At 46.3% G+C, this 21,495-nt stretch overlaps 1 protein-coding gene across 1 annotated transcript; it reads left to right on the top strand.

Annotated features, from left to right (window-relative positions):
• Nucleotides 1-6,400: 6,400 nt before the first annotated feature.
• Nucleotides 6,401-17,278, top strand: PGAM1 (phosphoglycerate mutase 1). The gene is made up of 4 exons (XM_063962345.1): nucleotides 6,401-6,630; nucleotides 11,346-11,620; nucleotides 12,754-12,934; nucleotides 15,782-17,278. The coding sequence occupies exons 1-4, from the start codon at nucleotides 6,414-6,416 to the stop codon at nucleotides 15,949-15,951; spliced, it is 843 nt and encodes a 280-aa protein (XP_063818415.1). The 5' UTR covers nucleotides 6,401-6,413; the 3' UTR covers nucleotides 15,952-17,278.
• The last annotated feature ends 4,217 nt before the right edge of the window (nucleotides 17,279-21,495 follow it).

The raw sequence follows: 21,495 nt of genomic DNA, 5'->3' as shown, positions 1-21,495 counted from the left end.
TTTTACACATAGCGGCAGGCACAGGTCCCCATTTTACACATAGCGGCAGGCACAGGTCCCCATTTTACACATTGTGGCAGGCACAGGTCCCCATTTTACACATTGTGGCAGGCACAGGTCCCCATTTTACACATTGTGGCAGGCACAGGTCCCCATTTTACACATAGCGGCAGGTACAGGTCCCCATTTTACACATTGTGGCAGGTGGTGGAAGGAGGGAGAGAGAGAGAAAGAGAGGAAGGGAGAGGGGCTGACTTACATTTGAAGCGGTTCTCGCCGCTCTTCAGCCGCCTCTCCCTCCTCGTCTGCGCGGCTCCCTTCTCCCTCCTCCGACGGGGTTTCGTTGAATGACGCGTTTGCGCCGTGACGTCACGACGCAATCGCGTCATTCCGCGAAACCCCGCCCCCCCCCGAGCTGGGCACTCGGGAGAAGGGGGTTTCATGGCGGCGGCACCGCGGGCCATCAGACGAGGTCTGGCGGGCCGGATTTGGCCCGCGGGCCTTGTCTTTGACACCCCTGCCCTAGGGGGTGACATCACCATTACCGGCAATTGCTCCGCCTCCACACCAACATCGTCCTCATACATGTCGACACACACGTACCGACACACAGCAGACACACAGGGAATGCTCTTATCGAAGACAGGACCCCACTAGCCCTTTGGGGAGACAGAGGGAGAGTTTGCCAGCACACACCAAAAGCGCTATAAAATGTATATAAACAACCCTAAAAGGTGTTGTTTTTGTTATATGCGCTTTAAAAATATAAATATCGCCAAAATATGTCCCCCTTCTCTTTGTTACCCTGTTTCTGTAGTGCAGTGCAGGGGAGAGTCCTGGGAGCCTTCCTCACAGCGGAGCTGAGCAGGAAAATGGCGCTGTGTGCTGAGGAGAATAAGCCCCGCCCCCTATCCGGCGGGCTTTTCTCCCGGGTTTTGAGATATCTGGCCTGGGTTAAATACATACATATAGCCTCAATGGCTATATGTGATGTATTCTTTGCCATCAAAGGTATTAAATATTGCTGCCCAGGGCGCCCCCAGCAGCGCCCTGCACCCTCCGTGACCGTTCAGTGTGAAGTGTGTAGCAACAATGGCGCACAGCTGCAGTGCTGTGCGCTACCTTCATGAAGGCTGAAGAGCCTTCTGCCGCCTGTTTCCGGACCCTCGATCTTCAGCATCTGTAAGGGGGATCGGCGGCGCGGCTCCGGGACGAACCCCAGGGTGACCTGTGTTCCGACTCCCTCTGGAGCTAATGGTGTCCAGTAGCCTAAGACTCCAATCCATCCTGCACGCAAGTGAGTTGAAATTCTCTCCCCTAAGTCCCTCGATGCAGTGAGCCTGTTGCCAGCAGGACTCACTGAAAATAATAAACCTAAAAACTTTTTCTAAGCAGCTCTTTAGGAGAGCCACCTAGATTGCACCCTGCTCGGACGGGCACAAAAACCTAACTGAGGCTTGGAGGAGGGTCATAGGGGGAGGAGCCAGTACACACCATGTGATCCTAAAAGCTTGCTTTTGTGCCCTGTCTCCTGCGGAGCCGCTATTCCCCACGGTCCTGACGGAGTCCCCAGCATCCACTAGGACGTTAGAGAAAGTTGTCTTTTTAGGACACTGCATATCCCAAGGAACAAGGCACCTTACTGATGAAAGGACAAAAGCATTGACTCAAGCAAAAACCCCAAGAACATTAAAAGAAATCAGAGCTTTCCTGGGCCTTATTGGATACTGCAGAGAATGGATACCCTCAGCCTCATTACTCATGCAACCTCTATATGAATTAACAAAAAAGGAGGCGTCAGCAGAAAACAGGGACACCATTGAAGAAGCAGTAAGAAAACTAAAGCAAGCCATAATAACAGCCCCAGCATTGGGATTGCCTGATTACAAAAAGCCTCTTAACCTATTCTGCCATGAAAACAGAGGGCATTCTTTAGGGGTGCTCACCCAGAAATACGGAACAAAACAAAGACCAGTGGCATACTATTCAGCCCAGCTGGATCCAATTATCAGAGGAGCACCATCCTGTGTCCGAGCAGTGGCAGCAGCAGCAATACTCAAGGAAAAGGTGGCAGACATTGTGCTTGATCATCCACTGTGTATACAAGTACCTCACGCTGTAACAGAAATACTAAGTCAAGCAAAAACCAAGCATCTTTCTGCAGCCAGACTTACCAAATATGAAGTAGCACTATTAAGTGCCTCCCATGTCACCATCACAAGATGCACTGTACTAAACCCAGCTACACTCCTTCCCATCAACGATTCAAAAGAGGGGAGGAGAGGGGGAATGGTAATGATGGTGAATCGTCAGATGAGGAGGAAAATGCTGCTACAGACGCAGAAAATACAACACAAACATCTCCACATGATTGCCTAGCCCTCATGGAATTAGAGACTTTACCTCTTCCTAATGTCCAAGATACACCACTGGACAATCCAGACATGAACCTATCAGTCGATGGATCAAGATATTATGATAATGGATCCCCAAGGACAGGATATGCAGTAACAACTGAAACTGAAGTCATAGATTCTGGACCATTGCCACCAAGTATGTCAGCACAAGAAGCAGAACTCATAGCAATGACCAAAGCCTGCATACATGCTGAAAACATGACAGCTAACATCTACACGGATTCACGCTATGCTTGGGGGGTGTCCCAGGATTACGCTGTTATTTGGAAAAGTAGGGACTTCAAAGGTGCAAATGGAAAACCCATCAAACATGCCAGCTTGATTATGGAACTCTTCAGAGCATTGGAACTACCTAAAAGGATTGGAATAATCAAGGTACAAGCACATACTAAGAGCCAAACCATGGAAGCTAAAGGAAATGCATTTGCAGATGCAGAAGCCAAGAGAATTGCCTTACAATCAAAAGAACCTGAGCAAGTCTTAGTAGCTCAAGATGTGAAGCAAATGCCCAGTGAAGAGGAGTTGATCAAAATTCAACAACAAGCATCACAAGGAGAAAATGAGAAATGGACACGATTGGGGGCAGAAGAAGATGAACATGGACTTTGGAAGTCAAGAGAATTGAAGTACTGTCTACCAGCAGCTCTATTTCCACCTATGTTACAAGTAGCTCATGGACAAGTACATCATTCAAAGGAAGCCATGGTGAATAGAGTACAAGAGCATTGGATAGCTCCAGGCTTCAATAAAGCTGCAACAAACTTTGTAGCAGGATGCTGGATCTGTGGAATCAGCAATCCAGGACAAAGAACCAAGACACCTCTAGGAACTATACCCAAAGCCTCTTACCCATTTCAGAGACTACAAATTGACTATAAACAGTTGCCACAAAGCGGTCCATATGAATATGTACTAGTAGCAACGGACATGTTTAGTCACTGGGCCGAAGCCTGGCCAGTAAGCAAAGCCACAGCAAAAACCACTGCAAAGAAACTGATAGCAGAAGTAGTATGTAGATTTGGGGTACCTGAGGTTATAGAATCAGATAGAGGTACACATTTCACAAGAGAAGTCATGCAGCATACAATGAAAGATTTGGGGGTACAGCGGGCCTTCCACGTGCCTTACCGTCCCCAGGCGAGTGGGAGGGTGGAACGTCTGAACTTTGACCTTAAGCTAAAACTACAGAAAATGATGACAGAAACCAAAAGAACTTGGCCAGAATGCCTACCTATAGTCTTGTTCAATATTAGGACCACACCTATGAGACCTAGTAAGCTGACTCCATATGAAATATTGTTTGGGTCAGCTCCAAGAACAGGTTGTTATTATCCTCAACAGTTACAACATAATCATGGTGATTTAACAGGTTATGTGCAGGAGGTCTGTAAAACGTTGACTAACCTCCATTGCCGAGTGTTTTCTTCCATTCCAGACCCAGAAGGATCAGCTACGCATAAACTAAACCCAGGAGATTGGGTCTATTTAAAGAGACATGTGAGAAAGACCTTTGAACCAAGATATGATGGTCCATATCAAGTGCTGCTAACCACGCCTACCTCAATTAAGGTGAAAGGTCGTGATACCTGGTTACACGCCTCCCACTCGAAGAAGTTGACAGTGACTCTCCAACCAGAAGAATGAAGTTGCTTATCCTTTGGTTGTTGTTAGGGGTAATCCCCAAGGTTTGGGCTATAAGTCCAGGGGACTGGTTTACTGAAAGGGAGTGCCATAATGATGGGACAGTTAATAAGGGAAAACCAGATTCCTGCTGGTGGAGCTTTGATGACCAACGGTGGAATTACTATAATCTAACTACACAACACTCTGTCTGTTTTTACTTTTATAAAAAAAGTGGAGTTCTCACTTATGAGACACCAAAAAACATGTCAGAGCAAGCTATAAAGAGGCGGAGAGCATGTAAAGCTCTTAGGATTATTATAAATGAAGGAAAAATGTATAAGAAAAGAATTGGTGCAGAAATACACCTTTTTCTATTGCCAAGTAACCGCACCACATTTACATTGTCCCGTGGTACCAGGATAAAAATGAAATGCTGTATAGAGCCATTCACAAACCCAATAAGAAATAAGGGGGTAGTTCAGGCCATATCAAGATGTATAAATGGCTCTAAGGAACTACCTTTTAATACTGAATTGTCCGCACAGGAGTATTCAAGCACAGTAATTGTGTGTACTAACACATCCAGTTTTCCTGGTAATGCTACAGGACACAGATCAAAATTTTATATTTTGCAAAATAAGCCAGATATAAGAAATGACACTTTGATTAAAATACCAGCAACCTGTCAGAAGGTGGGAATAAAACAATTTAGAACACTACATCGATTTAATATTTCATTCCCCAAAGGCCCTAAGTGTAACCGGATGAAAAGAGAATGGTATGACATCCTGTTGGGAGGGGCAGGAGCAACAATGGGAGCACTAAATTCCATAGACATAGAAAAACTGACTAACAAAATGAGTGATGCAGGCAGTGATATGGAAAGAGTGGTTCACATGCAGGCAAAATGGATGCCCACTGTTTTCAATCCGATTTTAAAGGTCATTAATTGGGATCATTCTTTTCTAACCTTGGTCAATAGTTCTTTTATGAACACGTTAAAACTGACCAAAAACATCTCTAGTTTGTTTAAGTGGACAGAATGCTCCATAAGAACTGTGTATCAGGAACAACAGAAGAATCTGGCCCAGACCCAGTTAATGACTGGGAACATACAGGTTTACAGAAAAATGTTTAATATAGCATCTGAGTTATGGGTCAGGCTATATGGACATGAGGTTTATTGCACAGACAGGTGGTGTTGGGGGCAAATAGAAACCTACAACATAACAGAACCTAAGCTCATGTGTAAATACTTCATTTTAGCAGTACCCTTCACCACAAAAGCAGGTAACTCAGATCTATGGACACCACAGTTCAGAGGGCAGTACATTGATCCAGAAAACAAAACTCATGACCTATCCCTATGCACTAGCACTGATAATGGGCTGGCATGTCCTCATACTACATACATACCAGAATCATGTCAGCTTAAAAATCCTACTAGTGTTTGTAATTGGGAGTTGCATGACCCAAAAGATGACATCTTCATAGAAGTGGCACCACAAATAGTCTGTATGATTACATATGACAAACAGATTAGTCAGCTATATCAGTTACCAAACCCTTTTTCAGGATGCCTGTTTAATGTAACTCATTTAATATGGAAAAATCAAACCATTGTTTTCTATAAGGATCAAACTGACTACCTAGATCAGGCTTTTAAGCCATTAACTCTTCCCCCCCCATAACATAACTGTAAGCATACAGAAGCTCTTCCGCAACCTCACATCCCTGGCAAATGCAAACGTTGTATATTGTGCTACTACCTCCCAGGGTACCACAGAGCATGTTTATAATGAAGTGACCCATTGAGCAGTGTTATGTTATGTTATGGAGGAGCACCCCTGTGAATCTCATAAAGGAGGTCAGTGTTACTAATACCAACTACTCCTGCTGAATAAACTAAGCAAGCTTGTGGTTGAAGGTCACGTAAGCCCCCATCCTGGGAGGGACGTGCTGTACGTGTATGCATAGATGACGAGGGGGAAGCTCAGCCTCAGCCAGCGCCCTGCAGAACCCAGCCAGACGCAGTGCTGGAGATCAGCGCCGCCATCTTTCCAAAGGGCAACTTGCCCACACCCTGCTCCACATCTCACCTCCCTTTTCAGGCAAACTTGTAAAGTATATAACGGATTCACCAAACGCTCCCGCAGTAGCGTCACAGTTTAGGACTAGAGATATCTCTCCTGTCACCGGCAATTTGCCCTTTTGCTTGCCAAAAACAAACATGACTGCCGAGGATGTCTACGTTTGGCGACGTCAGGTTACTAGATAATGCGCATGCGCCTTACCGCCTGTCATGGAGAAGCCTGCGTGGGCGGTGTTGGGGAGAGAGAGTGACGTCAGAGCTCTCCCCGGGCCGTGCGGCGCATGCGCAGTCGGTGCTTTCTCTTTCCCTCACAGTTCTGCAGCAGTCACTCTGACAGCAAGCCGGCAAGAGGAGAAGACATGGCGGCGTACAAGATCGTCCTCATCCGCCACGGAGAGAGCACCTGGAACCAGGAGAACAGGTTCTGCGGCTGGTTTGACGCTGATCTCAGCGAGACAGGGGAGGAGGAAGCCAAACGAGGGGGAGAAGCTCTGAGAGGTAATGTCCCTTTAATGGGGTGCATGGAAACCCCCCTACAAATCACAGGGGCTGCCAGTGATGCCAGTCACCCATTTTTACTTAATGCATATGTATAAGTGCAGCAGACAGGATGCCATTGGTGCCCAGGTGTGTGTGGTGTAGCCATGGCACCAGTGAATGGCCCTTTGTCCTCTAATGCAGAAACCAGCAGACTACGTGACCTCTAAGGGCCTGATTCTGAGTTGCATGCACCTGCATCAGAGCTCTAGCAAATTGCGCCTGCGCCGTAGCGAACATATGCAAATTTGCTTAACTCTGACCGAGTAGGATGCATCTTGGATGTTCCTCTCCGGCCATCTAATGGGTGCTTCTGGGCGGGTGCACAGAGAAGAACCACCTTGTGGGAGCGTAGTGGACATGTAGCTGGAGTTGCGTCCTATTCTGAGTGGTGTGTCTGCCGAGGGGGCGGCTATTTCATCCGTATTGCTTACACCCAGGATAGGTGAGGTGGTGTACCTAGCAAAGGTGAGGGGATGTAACCAGCATGGGGTAGGTGTATCCAACATTGGTGAGGTGATGTATCCAGCATGGGGTAGGTGGTGTATCCGGCACTGGTGAGGTGGTGTATCCGGCACTGGTGAGGTGGTGTATCCGGCACTGGTGAGGCGGTGTATCCGGCACTGGTGAGGCGGTGTATCCGGCAATGTGGTAGGTGGTGTATCCGGCAATGGGCGAGGTGGTGTATCCAGCATTTGTGAGGCGGTGTATCCAGCATTGGTGTGGCGGTGTATCCGGCAATGTGGTAGGTGGTGTATCCGGCGATGGGCGAGGCGGTGTATCCAGCATTGGTGTGGCGGTGTATCCAGCATTGGTGTGGCGGTGTATCCGGCAATGGGGTAGGTGGTGTATCCAGCTTGGGGTAGGTGTATCCAGCATTGCGGAGGCGGTGTATCCGGCAATGGGGTAGGTGGTGTATCCAGCATTGGTGAGACGGTGTATCCAGCATTGGTGTGGCAGTGTATCCAGCTTGGGGTAGGTGTAATTGCCAATGACGGCTGCTCCCAGTGTATGGAATAAGTGGTTGCAGTGCTATGCGTGCGCATTAGAATGTACGTATGGTGGGAATTACATTCTGTCTGCAATCCATTAGCATCCAGAGTGCGGCCACATCAGAACCTACATGCATATGTGGGTTCTAAGACTATTCGCTATTTAGTACAGTACATAACAAATAACTATTATCTCCCTTCTGTAGAGTCCATAAGATGTCCCATGGTAAAGAAGTGGTGACTGTATACGCCCCGGGGACATTGTGCCTCCCGTGTGGTCTTTTACTAATTTCCTTTCCAGTCATACCGCCTGTGGTGTTACATTAGTATTCAGGAGATCTTATTCTGCGCCGTAGTGAGAGCTCCGAATTGATCCATTCCCCGTTCCAAGGGCTGACATAATGAGTCATTTGCTTTCCATCTATTGCTCATTCTAGAGTATCTGCCAGCAGTGTTACATGGGAGTAATCAGCAAACAAGACACATGAACAGTGCCTGAGACAGGAGGAATAATAGTAATAGTGAGCCAGTGTGTGGACGTTGAACGGTAATCTTCCACAACCCACAATAAGGATGCAACAAGAAATATCATTTGGCTGCAATGGTGCAACTAATATTATCCAGCACTCTGAGCCAACACAGTATAGATAACAGCAACTCTAATAATACTGTGTGACCGGGCATCTCTGACCTGGAGAGGCAATGTAACGTGCAGTGTGTGTTAGTGGCTGAGGATATGACATGGACAGGTGATGTAATGTGCTGAGGATATGATATGGACATGTGATGTAATGTGCAGCGTGTGTTAGTGGCTGAGGATATGATATGGACAGGTAATGTAATGTGCAGTGTGTGTTAGTGCTGAGGATATGAACTGGAGAGGTGATGTGATGTGCTGCGTATGTTAGTGCTGAGGGTATGATCTGGACAGGAAATGTGATGTGCTGCGTGTGTTAGTGCTGAGGATATGATATGGACAGGTAATGTAATGTGCAGTGTGTGTTAGTGCTGAGGATATGAACTGGAGAGGTGATGTGATGTGCTGCGTGTGTTAGTGCTGAGGGTATGACCTGGTCAGAAGATGTGATGTGTTAGTGCTGAGGGTATGACCTGGACAGGCGATGTAATGTGCAGTGTGTGTTAGTAGTGGCTGAGGATATAACCTGGAGAGGTGATGTACTGCGTGTGTTAGTGCTGAGGATATGACCTGGAGAGGTGATGTGCTGCGTGTGTTAGTGCTGAGGGTATGACCTGGACAGGAAATGTGATGTGCTGAGGATATGATATGGACAGGTAATGTAATGTGCAGTGTGTGTTAGTGCTGAGGATATGAACTGGAGAGGTGATGTGATGTGCTGCGTGTGTTAGTGCTGAGGGTATGACCTGGACAGGAAATGTGATGTGCTGCGTGTGTTAGTGCTGAGGATATGATATGGACAGGTAATGTAATGTGCAGTGTGTGTTAGTGCTGAGGATATGAACTGGAGAGGTGATGTGATGTGCTGAGGGTATGACCTGGTCAGAAGATGTGATGTGTTAGTGCTGAGGGTTTGACCTGGACAGGCGATGTAATGTGCAGTGTGTGTTAGTAGTGGCTGAGGATATGACATGGAGAGGTGATGTACTGCGTGTGTTAGTGCTGAGGATATGACCTGGAGAGGTGATGTGCTGCGTGTGTTAGTGCTGAGGATATGAACTGGAGAGGTGATGTAATGTGCAGTGTGTGTTAGTAGTGGCTGAGGGTATGACCTGGGCGGGAGATGTGATGTGCTGCGTGTGTTAGTGCTGAGGGTATGACCTGGAGAGGTGATGTGATGTGCTGCGTGTGTTAGTGGCTGAGGACAGGAGATGTGATGTGCAGTGTGTGTTAGTGGCTGAGGGTATGACCTGGACAGGCGATGGTATGTGCACTGTGTGTGTGTTAGTAGCTGAGGGTATTTGACCTTTGTCCTGTTTTGTCGATGTTTTCAACTTTTTGCTTCATTTACAGTACATGCAAAACACATTCCTATGCTGAATGGTTAACCTGAAATGTAAGAAAGCAAATTAATTGATCATTAGAGAATAGACCAATTCAAAACGTAACAGATTTAGCACCACCCACCCTGAAAAATAATATATAATGTAATGTTATACTAACAGGAAACTCTGTAACATAATTGGACACATGAGATCACATTATTTCCTAACGACCGTACAGTTTCCCACGTAACCGCACATCTGAACTACTTCCCACTGTGGCATGATCATCTGTAACCAAACACAAGTGTAATGCTGGGTACACACTAGGTCGATGGATCGGCCGTCTGGCCAAACCTCCGACCTATCTGACGATGGCAAAGTGCATACACACTTAATGATCGTCGGCCTGATGTGTTATGCCTGACGTCACAACTAGGTGGGCATTTACATGTGCCTGCTCAGTTGAGATGTCAGTCACGGCAGCCTCTGCAGCAAGTGTGTACCCAGCTTAAGCAATACAGAGAGACTACTGACAGAAAGGCAGCGCACATCCCTGCCTCACTGCCAGCGGCGCGTCCCTGCCTCACTGACAGCGGCACCTCACTGTCAGCAGCGCGTCCCTGCCTCACTGCAAGCAGCACATCCCTGTTTCACTGACAACACCTCAGTGCCAGCGGCGCATCCTGCCTCACTGACAGCAGCACCTCGCTGGCGGCGGCCCACCCCCTGCCTGGCTGGCTGGCGGCGGCCCACCCCCTGCCTGTCTGGCTGGCTGGCGGCGGCCCACCCCCTGCCTGCCTGGCTGGCTGGCGGCGGCCCACCCCCTGCCTGCCTGGCTGGCGGCGGCCCACCCCCTGCCTGCCTGGCTGGCGGCGGCCCACCCCCTGCCTGCCTGGCTGGCGGCGGCCCACCCCCTGCCTGCCTGACTAGCGGCGGCCCACCCCCTGGCTGGCTGGCAGCAGCACATCCCTGCCTCACTGACAGCAGCACATCCCTGCCTCACTGACAGCAGCACATCATCGCCTTCTTTTCTGTATTTGCTTCACAATATATTACAACAGGGGCCATTTTATAAGATAGATATACTGCCACTACTGGGTGTGCGTTTGCGCTCTGATATACGTACGCCTTGGGATGCATATATCTATCTTATGAAATGACCTCAGTTGTGACAATGTATTGTGACGCATATACAGAATAGAAGGAAAATAAGTGTCTTTGAAATTCAGTAATCTCTCTATGTGGCCGATAACAAACCTATCTATCGTCTCCGGCTATCTCCCCACCTGTGTTACTGACATTTCATCTCATGTATTACTTTATAGCCAGTAATGTATATAGCGCACACATAATCCGCAGCGCTATACAGAGAATATTTCAGTCGTTCACGTTAATCCCTGCCCCAGTGGAGCTTACACTCTATATTTCCTTGTGAGAGGAAAGAAACCCACGGAGAGCATACAAACGCCTCACAGTAAGGGCCTTGGTTGGAATTGAACCCAAGACATCATTGCTGTAAGCCAGTAATGCTGCCCAACGTTAATGTTCTTTAACATTTAAACGTTGCATAAACTGAGCTGAAAGCTATTCTTACATACCGCCCCAAAAGCATTAACTGGAACCAGTTGACACAGGCCTTTATATAAGATTTAGCACAGCCGTAAGAGATTCATCGGAGAGAAATACAGTCATTGGATTTTAATAATACTTTTGATTTTCTAGATGCCGGCTATCAGTTTGATATCTGCTACACGTCTGTGCTGAAGAGAGCTATTCGTACCTTATGGCTGGCCCTAGACAGCACTGATCAGATGTGGGTGAAGGTTGTGCGGACCTGGAGGCTGAACGAGAGGCACTATGGTGGACTGACAGGCCTCAACAAAGCAGAGACAGCTGCCAAACACGGAGAAGAGCAGGTGAAGATTTGGAGACGGTCCTTTGACACTCCTCCACCATCCATGGATGCAGACCATGATTATTACTCAGTCATAAGCAAGGTAATAGTCTAGAACCCTCTTTGTTCTTCTTTCACAATAGAAATGCTTGGTAAATGATGCCAAGTCTTTATAAAAGGGAGTCTATGTGCTAAGTCTTGGAGAGAGATAAAGGGGTATATTCAATAGGAGTCGGATCCATTCCGACATGCAGTTGTCGGGATGGATCCGACAACCCCTATTCAATGGACGCCCAAATCCGACTGTCGGATTTGGCCGTCCTGTCAGGCCGCTGCTGTCAGCGGCTGCGGATGCGCTGACAGCAGCGGCCAGGGGAGCAGAGAGTGGCGGCCGTGAGCGGGAGGGGCTGGCTGCGGGGGACGTGTGGAGCTGGCAGCAGGGAGGCGGGGGGGAGCATTCATCGGCGGGAGGTGCTGGCAGCGGGGTAACATGTCTGCGACGGCGGCACCTCTCTCCCTGCAACGCCTCCCCCTGCCGCTGCAGACATGTCCCACCGCAGCCTGCTCCTCCCGCCGGGCCGATCAATGCTCCCCCCGCAGCACCACTAGTCTCCTCATCTCAATCCGATTTTTTTTAAAGTTGGATTGAGAATGTCGGAAACGGGGCTAAAACCTGTCGGATTTGGCCCCGCTTCCGACAATGCACGCTGATCGGCGGCTGAAGCCGCCGATCAGCGTGCATTCCGACAAGTCGGATTTCCCGACTTGTCAGAATAAACGGGGCACTAATGAATAGGTCGGAACCCCTTCCGACCTAAAACTGTCGGAAGCTGCCGTCTTCCCGACAAGACGGCAGCTTCCGACAGTTATTGAATATACCCCAAAGTGGACGAGATAAAGTACCAGCCAACCAGCTCCCAACTGACATTTTTCAAACGCAGCCTGTAACACGACATTTAGGAGCTGATTGGCTGGTTCTTTATCTCAGACCACTTTATCTATCTCCACGTCGACAAAACATTCCTGGTGATTTGTCACCTGATTCGGCGGGTCCAGCACCTCCAGCGGTGTCTAACGTTGCCGGCAGTCAGCAGACTTTCGGTTAATTCTGTGACGCGTTTGGCGTTGAATATCGCTAACCCTACTCCTAGTGGCAACCCTGACCCTCTGGCCCATGCAGAATGTCAGCACTAGTCGCATTATTTTTTAATTGTGCAATTTCTATGTGTTTTAAAGGATCGTCGCTATGCTGACCTGACCGAAGACCAACTTCCCAGCTGTGAGAGCCTGAAGGACACCATTGCCAGAGCCCTGCCTTTTTGGAATGATGAAATCGTTCCAAGAATCAAGGAGGGGAAGAGGGTGCTGATTGCAGCGCATGGAAACAGCCTTAGGGGAATCGTCAAACACCTGGAAGGTGCTTAGAAACAATTATTTAATTTTAAGTCCTAGTTATACCTAATCCCTGTCATTTATATCCTCACTGAATGGTGTTCCGATTGGCTGGACTCTGATGTGGGGTCTCGGTGAACATCAAAAGAATATTTGTATCAGAAGTTGAGGATGAGCGTCAATTGTTTTAAACAAATCCATGAAATGCTGAGCTCAGGGCTTTCCCAAACCTGTCCCTTAGTTGTAATTGTGGCTGACTGAGACCTACTGTAGCGAGGGGACCTGTTTATACAGTGTTTATTCTGTTGCATGCATATGTTATCTGAGCCGTATATTTCTCACGTCAGAATGCGGATAATGGGTCCCTACACGCATCTTGTACTATAGCTGAGGGCTTTCTAGTAAAGGAAGATGTTTGCAACTTGTATAGCATAGGTCTGCAAACTCTTGGTCCTCATTACCCCACACAGTGCATGTTTTGCAGGTAACCCAGCAGGTGCACAGGTGTATTCATTACAGACACATTTTAAAAGGTACACAGGTGGAGTTAATGATTTCACTTGTGATTCTGTGAGGAGACCTGCAAAACATGCACTGTGTGGGGTCCTGAGGACCGAGTTTGCAGACCTATGTTGTATAGCAGAGGTTCTCAAACTCGGTCCTCGGGGGCCCACACAGTGCATGTTTTGCATGTCTCCTCACAGAATCGCAAGTGAAATAATTAGCTCCACCTGTGGACCTTTTAAAATGTGTCAGTGAGTAATTAATACACCTGTGCACCTGCTGGGTTACCTGCAAAACATGCACTGTGTGGGCTCCCGAGGACCGAGTTTGAGAACCTCTGTTGTATAGGAACAGATACATTATTGCAATTAACCAGTATTCTACAATGCAGACTACTACTTATTATTATGTCATTTATATGGCGCCACAAGGGTTCCGCAGCGCCTAACAAAGTACATAAACAAGAGCAAAACAAGAAAACAGCAACTTACAGTACAGGACAATGCAGGACAGGTACATGGTATATAAACATTGCTGCATCTGGGTCATAACACACTGAAATAAGCAGCAGGGAGGCAGAAACCGAGTGCTATGTGCCATTGTAGGGAGCATGGAGTAGATGATTGACAAAGTAAGAGAGTGAAAAGCACATGAGGGGAGGGAGGACCCTGCTCGTTAGAGCTTACATTCTAAAGGGGAGCGGCAGACAGACAGGGGAGACATAGCGAGCATGAAACAAAGGGTTAGGATGAGAGATGGCTGGGTTTGATGAAGAAGTGGGCCTTGAGAGCCTATTTAAAGTTATGTGGAGAGAGAATTCCAGAGATAGGGAGCAGCACGTGCAAAAGCTTGGAGGTGGGAGGAGGTAATCAGTAGGCAGGAGAGGCAGCGTGCATTTGTGGAGTGAAGAGGACGGGTGGGAGTGTAAAGGAAGATAAGGTCTGAGATGTAAATGGGAGAGGAATTGGCGAGGGCTTTGTAAGTGAGTGTGAAAAGCTTGAATTAGATTCTGAATGGGGCGGGCAGCCAGTGTGGTGAGAGATATGGAGAGAGGCTTTTGAAAGTCACTAAAATAACAATCTAGTATACAAGCTTTACTGCTAATGTTTACAGATACACATGTTGCAGGTTCTAGAACAGAGGTTCTCAAACTCGGTCCTCGGGGGCACACACAGTGCATGTTTTGCAGGTCTCCTCACAGAATCGCAAGTGAAATAATTAGCTACACCTGTGGATCTTTTAAAATGTGTCAGTGAGTAATTAATACACCTGTGCACCTGCTGGGTTACCTGCAAAACATGCACTGTGTGTGCCCCCGAGGACCGAGTTTGAGAACCTCTGTTCTAGAGCTTATCCGATCAGAAGATATTGGCGTATATGATAATGGCGTTATATTTTCATGTCCGCACCGCAAATGTCCTCTCTGTAATCCTATTAGCGGATCTTTACAGGTACATTGAATGTCATTTGCATTTGTAATGCTGCTGCTATGTAATGTAGAATTCCATCATTATCAGATCAAAAATAAATAAATATCTAAAACCTTCTAAAGAGGACTAGTGGAGATGTTGCCCTTAGCGACCAATCAGATTCAAGCTATTAGCTAATGGAATGTGCTAGAGAAATTATGTCTGGAATCTGATTGGTTGCTATGGTTATCATTTCCACTATGGAGTGTTCGATAAACATCCCTCTATATGAGAAAAAAATACATGTAGTCACTGTTGACTTTTATTATCCCAAACCCATTCCTTAATCAATTCTGTGTTCAGTTAGTACATGTGGTTTAAGCACACAAACAGTACAGATTTTAAGGAAATCCAGGCTTGAGCACAGATAGTTAAATCAAAATACCTGAGTTACTTATGTAGTCACGTGCTCAAGCCTGGCTATCCTTAAAACCTGGGCTGGTGTGTGCATTAAGGACCAATGTTGGGAAACACTGATGCAGACATCACCAATTGAGAATGTTGCCTTTGCAAAAGAACACGTTCTGGCTGCATATCCTCGGTACAATTAGGGTTACCACCCCTTTAATTCTGGACATATATTAATTACACAGGTTCTGTGGCTGATTAAAACCAGGTGAAGTGGAATCTTGAAGTCAGCCAGCCACAGAACCTGTGTAATTAATGTGTCCAGAATTAAAGGGATGAGGTGGTAACCCTCAGTACAATGTCTGCGGCGTCTACTGGCTCGGGTGGTCTCTGCTTCTCCTACGTTTCTGATCCCCCATTGTTAGACCACCATCACCTACGCATGTCTGTACATGAACTAGTGTCTCTGTATTTCTATAGTTCTGTAAATCCTTATAAGCCGTTTTTCCATTTCCTTATCTTTGAACATGATTTTTGTCCTAACCGCACAGGTATGTCCGAGGAAGCCATTATGGAACTGAACCTGCCCACTGGTATCCCTATCGTATACGAGCTGGACAAAAACCTCAAGCCCATCAAACCCATGCAGTTCCTGGGAGACGAAGAAACCGTGCGCAAAGCCATGGAGGCCGTGGCCGCCCAGGGGAAAGCCAAGAAGTAATCTTCCTTCGCCCGAAGACCAGCAGCATCCATCCCTTAGTTTACTGTTCACCCAGACACTTGACAGCTAGGGATGTACGTGACACTGTGCTTCCCTAGTAGCTCATTCACCTGTCTCTTCATCCCTCTCTCCGCTGGAGTCCATCAGTCTATTCTACCCCTGTCTGTGTTAGGATTAGATATCGTGTATAGTTTGCTGGAATGGCTGCACACCGTGCATTGGTTTCTCGTCCAGTGTGACTATGTAACACATCACGACACCACGTGGCCAGTATGTGATCTGCAAGGTCTGTGGCCAGATAGTTTTTCCTTTTTATAGTCTTTGTTTACGGTTCAGGGCACTTTTTTGTTATTTTGTTGGGTTTTTTTTAACAGAACACTCACATGTAGTTTTTATTAATTCATTTCAAGTTACTGTATTATTTTCCACTTACAATGCACTTCAGATATTCCTGTACGGACCTGTCCTGGCTGCTGTATAATGCACAGATTGCATTAAACGCCGCAGGAGCAGATTGCAGAGCTGTGCTCAGTACAGCTGTATGCAGTCATTTTGGAATATTTACATCAATTCAGCATCCCGTGACTCTACAACTATACGTCCTGGCTTGGCTGCCATCGGTGCATGCTGGGACTTATAGTTCCACAAAATGGATAGTCAGAAGGTGCCTATAGCCCCAGGTTGCCTATGCATTTTGTGATCTATACTGTAGAAAGGGGGTGGTCTTCAGTATGCCGGCGGTCGGGTTCCCGGCGACCAGCATACCGGCGCCGGGAGCCTGACAGCCGGCATACCGACACTTATTCTCCCTCGTGGGGGTCCGTGCCCGTAGCGTGGCGAGCGCAGCGAGCCCGCAAGGGGCTCATTTGCGCTCGCCACACTGTCGGTAAGCCGGCGGTCGGGCTCCCGGCGCTGGTATGCTGGTCGCCGGGAGCCCGACCGCCGGCATATCGTAGTGAACCCGTAGAAAGGCCGTGGGTATTTAATGTTCTGTGCTATGTGACGGTTACTATAAGCGATACAAGTTGGGTCGGTTATCAATTAAACAGAGGATAGCTTAGGCAAGCTGCCCCATACTAATAGCGGGAGGGGTAGCTAGTACCGGGATGTACCTTAGAGCTAGCAGGACCGTACAGCACAGAGCTGTGGATACGGATGAGCGCACTGTCTCTCTCTGCTGCCTGTCTCCGTTGTTATGTGCAGATCAATGCCCTTTGCCTATAAAGTGTGCCCAGTTCTTGGCACTCATGTACGGTGGTTACTTTTTCCATTGTAGAGTTGTCTATTATTTAAAATCATTACAATAAAGGAGTAATGTGCAATGATATTCCTCGTTCTGCTTGTCTCTGTTAAGCCAGTGTAAATGCTGTTGGCCGGGGTTGTTTCATGTTGCTTAACCCATAAATGATAGGACATGATGGGCAATCTAATGAAACTGGTTCCCACCGCTACTCTTCTAATTCACCATGAAAGATATTTATCACTGTTTACAAAGGTCGGTAATTTCATCCAGCCATAATACCATTGGGATATAAGTGATAGGACACTATTCTGTTGAGTAATATTGCTTATGTTTGCAGGTATGCCTCAGCAGCTGTCACTGTATTTTTTCAGACAGTCCCTGATCTTGCCCTGGCTTTTATACGTGTATTTCTTCTGCAGGAGTATTGAATGTATATAGAAGTGAATGGGACAGGTGTAATGAGTGTGAAAGTAATGTTTGTGTCAACGCTTCCAACGCACCGCAGGATCTGCTCATATTGTGTAGCCGGAGAGAAACCATTATAAAGAACCAACTTCTCATGTTTGGTCTGCAGGGTACAGCTGTATCCTGTGTTTCCTAATTAAAGTACTATACAGAGTGGGTGTGCTATCCACCCAGTCATCTGGGAGAGAGTCTGGCTTGAGGCACAGTATTGAAATGTATGGGGTGCACATGCACATGCACATGTGGCCATTACCGCTGGGGTGGAGAAATCCTATAGAAGCACCTGCATGTCTTGGGGTAAGTATACGAAGTGGCGGCAGCTTGCTTCTTAGCAGGTATAACCCCGAAATGTTGTAATTGTCAATAGCAAAATCTGGCGCTTAGTAAATTTACTTCCTTGTGTATAATGTGTGGGGAGTAACAGCATCTCTGCTTGCATTGAGCTGAGAACGGTTCTGCTAACATAAAGAACAGAACAAGGAGAAGTATACGAGCGCACAATCACCTGTGGGGTCCACCATTGACGCTGGTTCCCAATTCAGTCTATTCTGGGGAATTAGAAGCATCGCAAGAAACAACTATAAAGACTTTGGTTCTGGCTTCACAATTTATTAATAGCATTCAGTTTATTTTATTTAAAAAAGACAGCGAGATCATTGGGGAATAATAATGATTTGATTACTGTACCCATCATTCCCTGAATAGGGACATTTTGGAAGCAGTCTACAATGCTGGCTCTGTGAGCTGGGGGAACACATCAGTCGTACACAAATAAAAAGTACTATAACTTTGACACAAACATGTTGCCTCTTCTAATGATGAGCTGTAGTACGTCTTTATATGATAAATCTTACAGGTATCCGTTTCTATCTCTTTAAAACATTGTGTCAGTATATCTCAGTATAGTCAGTGTACCCAGAGGGCTTATTACCATTAATTTCATCATTGTGAAGGTGGGGCGAAAGCTAAACCCTACCAGGGAGTATTGTAGCTTTGGCCGATCCAGAAGGGCTGATCGGGAAGGGGTATTTAATCAGCCCTGCCCATTCCTGCACTATGTTGGTTGTCCAGTGCCATACACCAATCCGTGTGCCATACCCAGTAACTGTAGCCGCACTCTGCATGGGCACAGGTACTGATAAGAGCTGACATGTGTGCCACATCACGGGTGATGCAAAGTGCCAGGTAGTTGCACCCCAGCTCCTCCTCCGAGGAGGAGCAGCCGCACAGATCGTAGGAGAAGAGGAAAGTCTGCTGCTCTTTTCTCCATATTTGCCCCAATGCATAAAATAAAACAAAACATGACCCACTGACAAGCTTTGTACATACACCTTATCAGATGATTTAAGACCAACGCTGACCAGCACATATATATGCACATACATGTGAGGTTGTATGTTGTGTACCCTGTGCACACTTTGGTCGGTGCTGTAACAGCCGCCGTTGTTTAAGACATATATTTGTTCCTTTCTAAAATGTAAAATAATACATAGGGAAGAGTGGGATAATATTAGCCAGTGGGTAAATTAACCCACCTCCTGTATCCAGGCAACTGTACACTTTTATTGTCATGTGACCATTAATTCAGGAAGCACCCATCATTTCTCTCTGGCTGTGATGGACATAAGCACAGTGGTAAGTATAGGTTCTCACACGAAAGTTTTTTTTTTTTTTTTGGGGGGGGGTTTCTGCCTGTCAGGTATAATGACTGTCATGTCAAAGCATATACAGTATATCCAAAGATTAGCCTGAAATACTACGCTAGGAAGTTTGATGGCTGTGGGGTAAATTGAGCCAGTTTGAAACTGATGGCACAAAGTGCAAGATCTCTCAGATTAATACATGGGAGCTTGCACAGAGAAACCCACTTCTGCATTTAAGAAAAATTATGTGGCACTTTTACCACAAAGGGGGAGAGTTATTAAAGATTGGAGAGAGATAAAACAATCAGCATCTGACTGTAATTTTTCAAGCCTGCAACAGGCTAGAAGCTGATTTGGTACTTTATCTCTCTCCACTTTATCTCTTTCCAGGCCTTGATAAATCTCAACCAAAGTGATTTGCTGAAATAGCTACTTTTATTGCAAAAGGCTCTAAGAACGGCAGGAACGGAGCCACTCTTTATATTTCATTACAACCCAAATTACATTATCAAATAATCCTACTATAATGATATAAAGAACAATAATAATATACAGGTTGAGTATCCCATATCCAAATATTCCGAAGTACGGACTTTTTTGAGTGAGAGAGAGATAGTGAAACCTTTGTTTTTTGATGGCTCAATGTACACAAACTTTGTTTAATACACAAAATTATTAAAAATATTGTATTAAATGACCTTCAGGCTGTGTGTATAAGGTGTATATGAAACATAAATGAATTGTGTGAATGTACACACACTTTGTTTAATGCACAAAGTTATAAAAAATATTGGCTAAAATGACCTTAAGGCCGTGTGTATAAGGTGTATATGAAACATAAATGCATTCTGTGCTTAGATTTAGGTCCCATCACCATGATATCTCATTATGGTATGCAATTATTCCAAAATACGGAAAAATCCGATATCCAAAATACCTCTGGTCCCAAGCATTTTGGATACTCAACCTGTAATACTATAATGATATAAAGAACAATATAATGTGCATGCATAAAAAATGTTTATCTATTGTTAATGTTGATTAACTTACAGGACTAAAAAGCAATACTTTAATGCACTCAATACATTTTAAATTCGGGCCGCTGTATTCAATCCTTAACCTACGTACTTTTTACTCGGCGCACAAAGGCCCGTACTGTGTACGCACTTTGCGTACACACGCCGCAACGGACGTACAAAGTACACGCAGTGCATACACACACACCGACACACTGAGAGCACAATGCAGCTTCACGTGTGGCTGAAATACACTTAAAACCTTAGCAGAGACACGACACCAATTGTATTTAAGATGTTGGGATCCGACCCACCAACATATAATTGCTGAAAGGGGGTTACAACAGATATACAATCACAATAACAGAAAAGAGGCTACAATACGATGGTACACGTTTTGTTTCGCCAGCGCCACACGGTCCGGTGCTCAATCAGCAAGATGACCTTCAGAGAGAGAGAGCTGACTGGCTAGGCAGCTTAGCTTTTTATACAGTTGGTCAAAACACAATACAATGGAAACTGTAACCTCTTCATCCATAGGTCAAAGGGCTGGTCATTTACAGTACAGGAGGGGTCATAGGTTGGTTTGAATAGGTGGGCGATGTCTGGTCCAGGTGCACTTGCAGTTGGTCTCCACTGGGTTCCCGCCGAATATCAGAGTACAGTAATCACAGTATAATATTATTATCCTATTCCCGCGCAGGAGCGTATTATCTTCTGCAAACTGCTACCGGAATGTTGCCCTTAAAATACCCTACAGCTGTATACCAAACACCACCTCATAACCTAATGCTATCCCCTCATATCCTATAAAGGTGAATCCCTTTGTTGTTGTACCATTTAAACAAGTATAAATTGCTGGTGTGGTGCATGTGGGCTATGTGTACATTGTGCACTATGTGCATTAAATATGAGATATGTCTTTGTGGCTTTTCCATGCGAATACAAATGCTACCGTAATTACTCATACCACGCGCTAATACGCAGGACCGCGTGAGCGGCTCATACGCAACTTGCGAATATGCGCACGCACGGCAGAACAAGTATGCGCATGGAGGCCATCTGTGTGGAGTTTGTACGTGATGTGTGTACTGTAATATTTTCCGACTTCGACAGTCCACCCTTTGGCAGTCATCTATAACTGCCACTCTTAACTAATAAACTAAAAATATTACCT

This window comes from Pseudophryne corroboree, chromosome 3 (genome assembly GCF_028390025.1).
Source record: "Pseudophryne corroboree isolate aPseCor3 chromosome 3, aPseCor3.hap2, whole genome shotgun sequence".
In the NCBI taxonomy this organism is placed as follows: Eukaryota; Metazoa; Chordata; class Amphibia; order Anura; family Myobatrachidae; genus Pseudophryne; species Pseudophryne corroboree.
Note: the sequence above shows the minus strand (reverse complement) of the source record. Positions and strands in the feature narration are given on the sequence as shown.

What these genes read in the sequence shown, in the direction of transcription:
- PGAM1 (XM_063962345.1), top strand. Translation starts at nt 6,414, where the DNA reads ATGCGCAGTCGGTGCTTTCTCTTTCCCTCACAGTTCTGCAGCAGTCAC. An exon ending in AGGGGGAGAAGCTCTGAGAG is followed by an intron (nt 6,631 to 11,345) that starts GTAATGTCCCTT and finishes TTGATTTTCTAG; the next exon opens with ATGCCGGCTATCAGTTTGAT. An exon ending in AATCGTCAAACACCTGGAAG is followed by an intron (nt 12,935 to 15,781) that starts GTGCTTAGAAAC and finishes CTAACCGCACAG; the next exon opens with GTATGTCCGAGGAAGCCATT.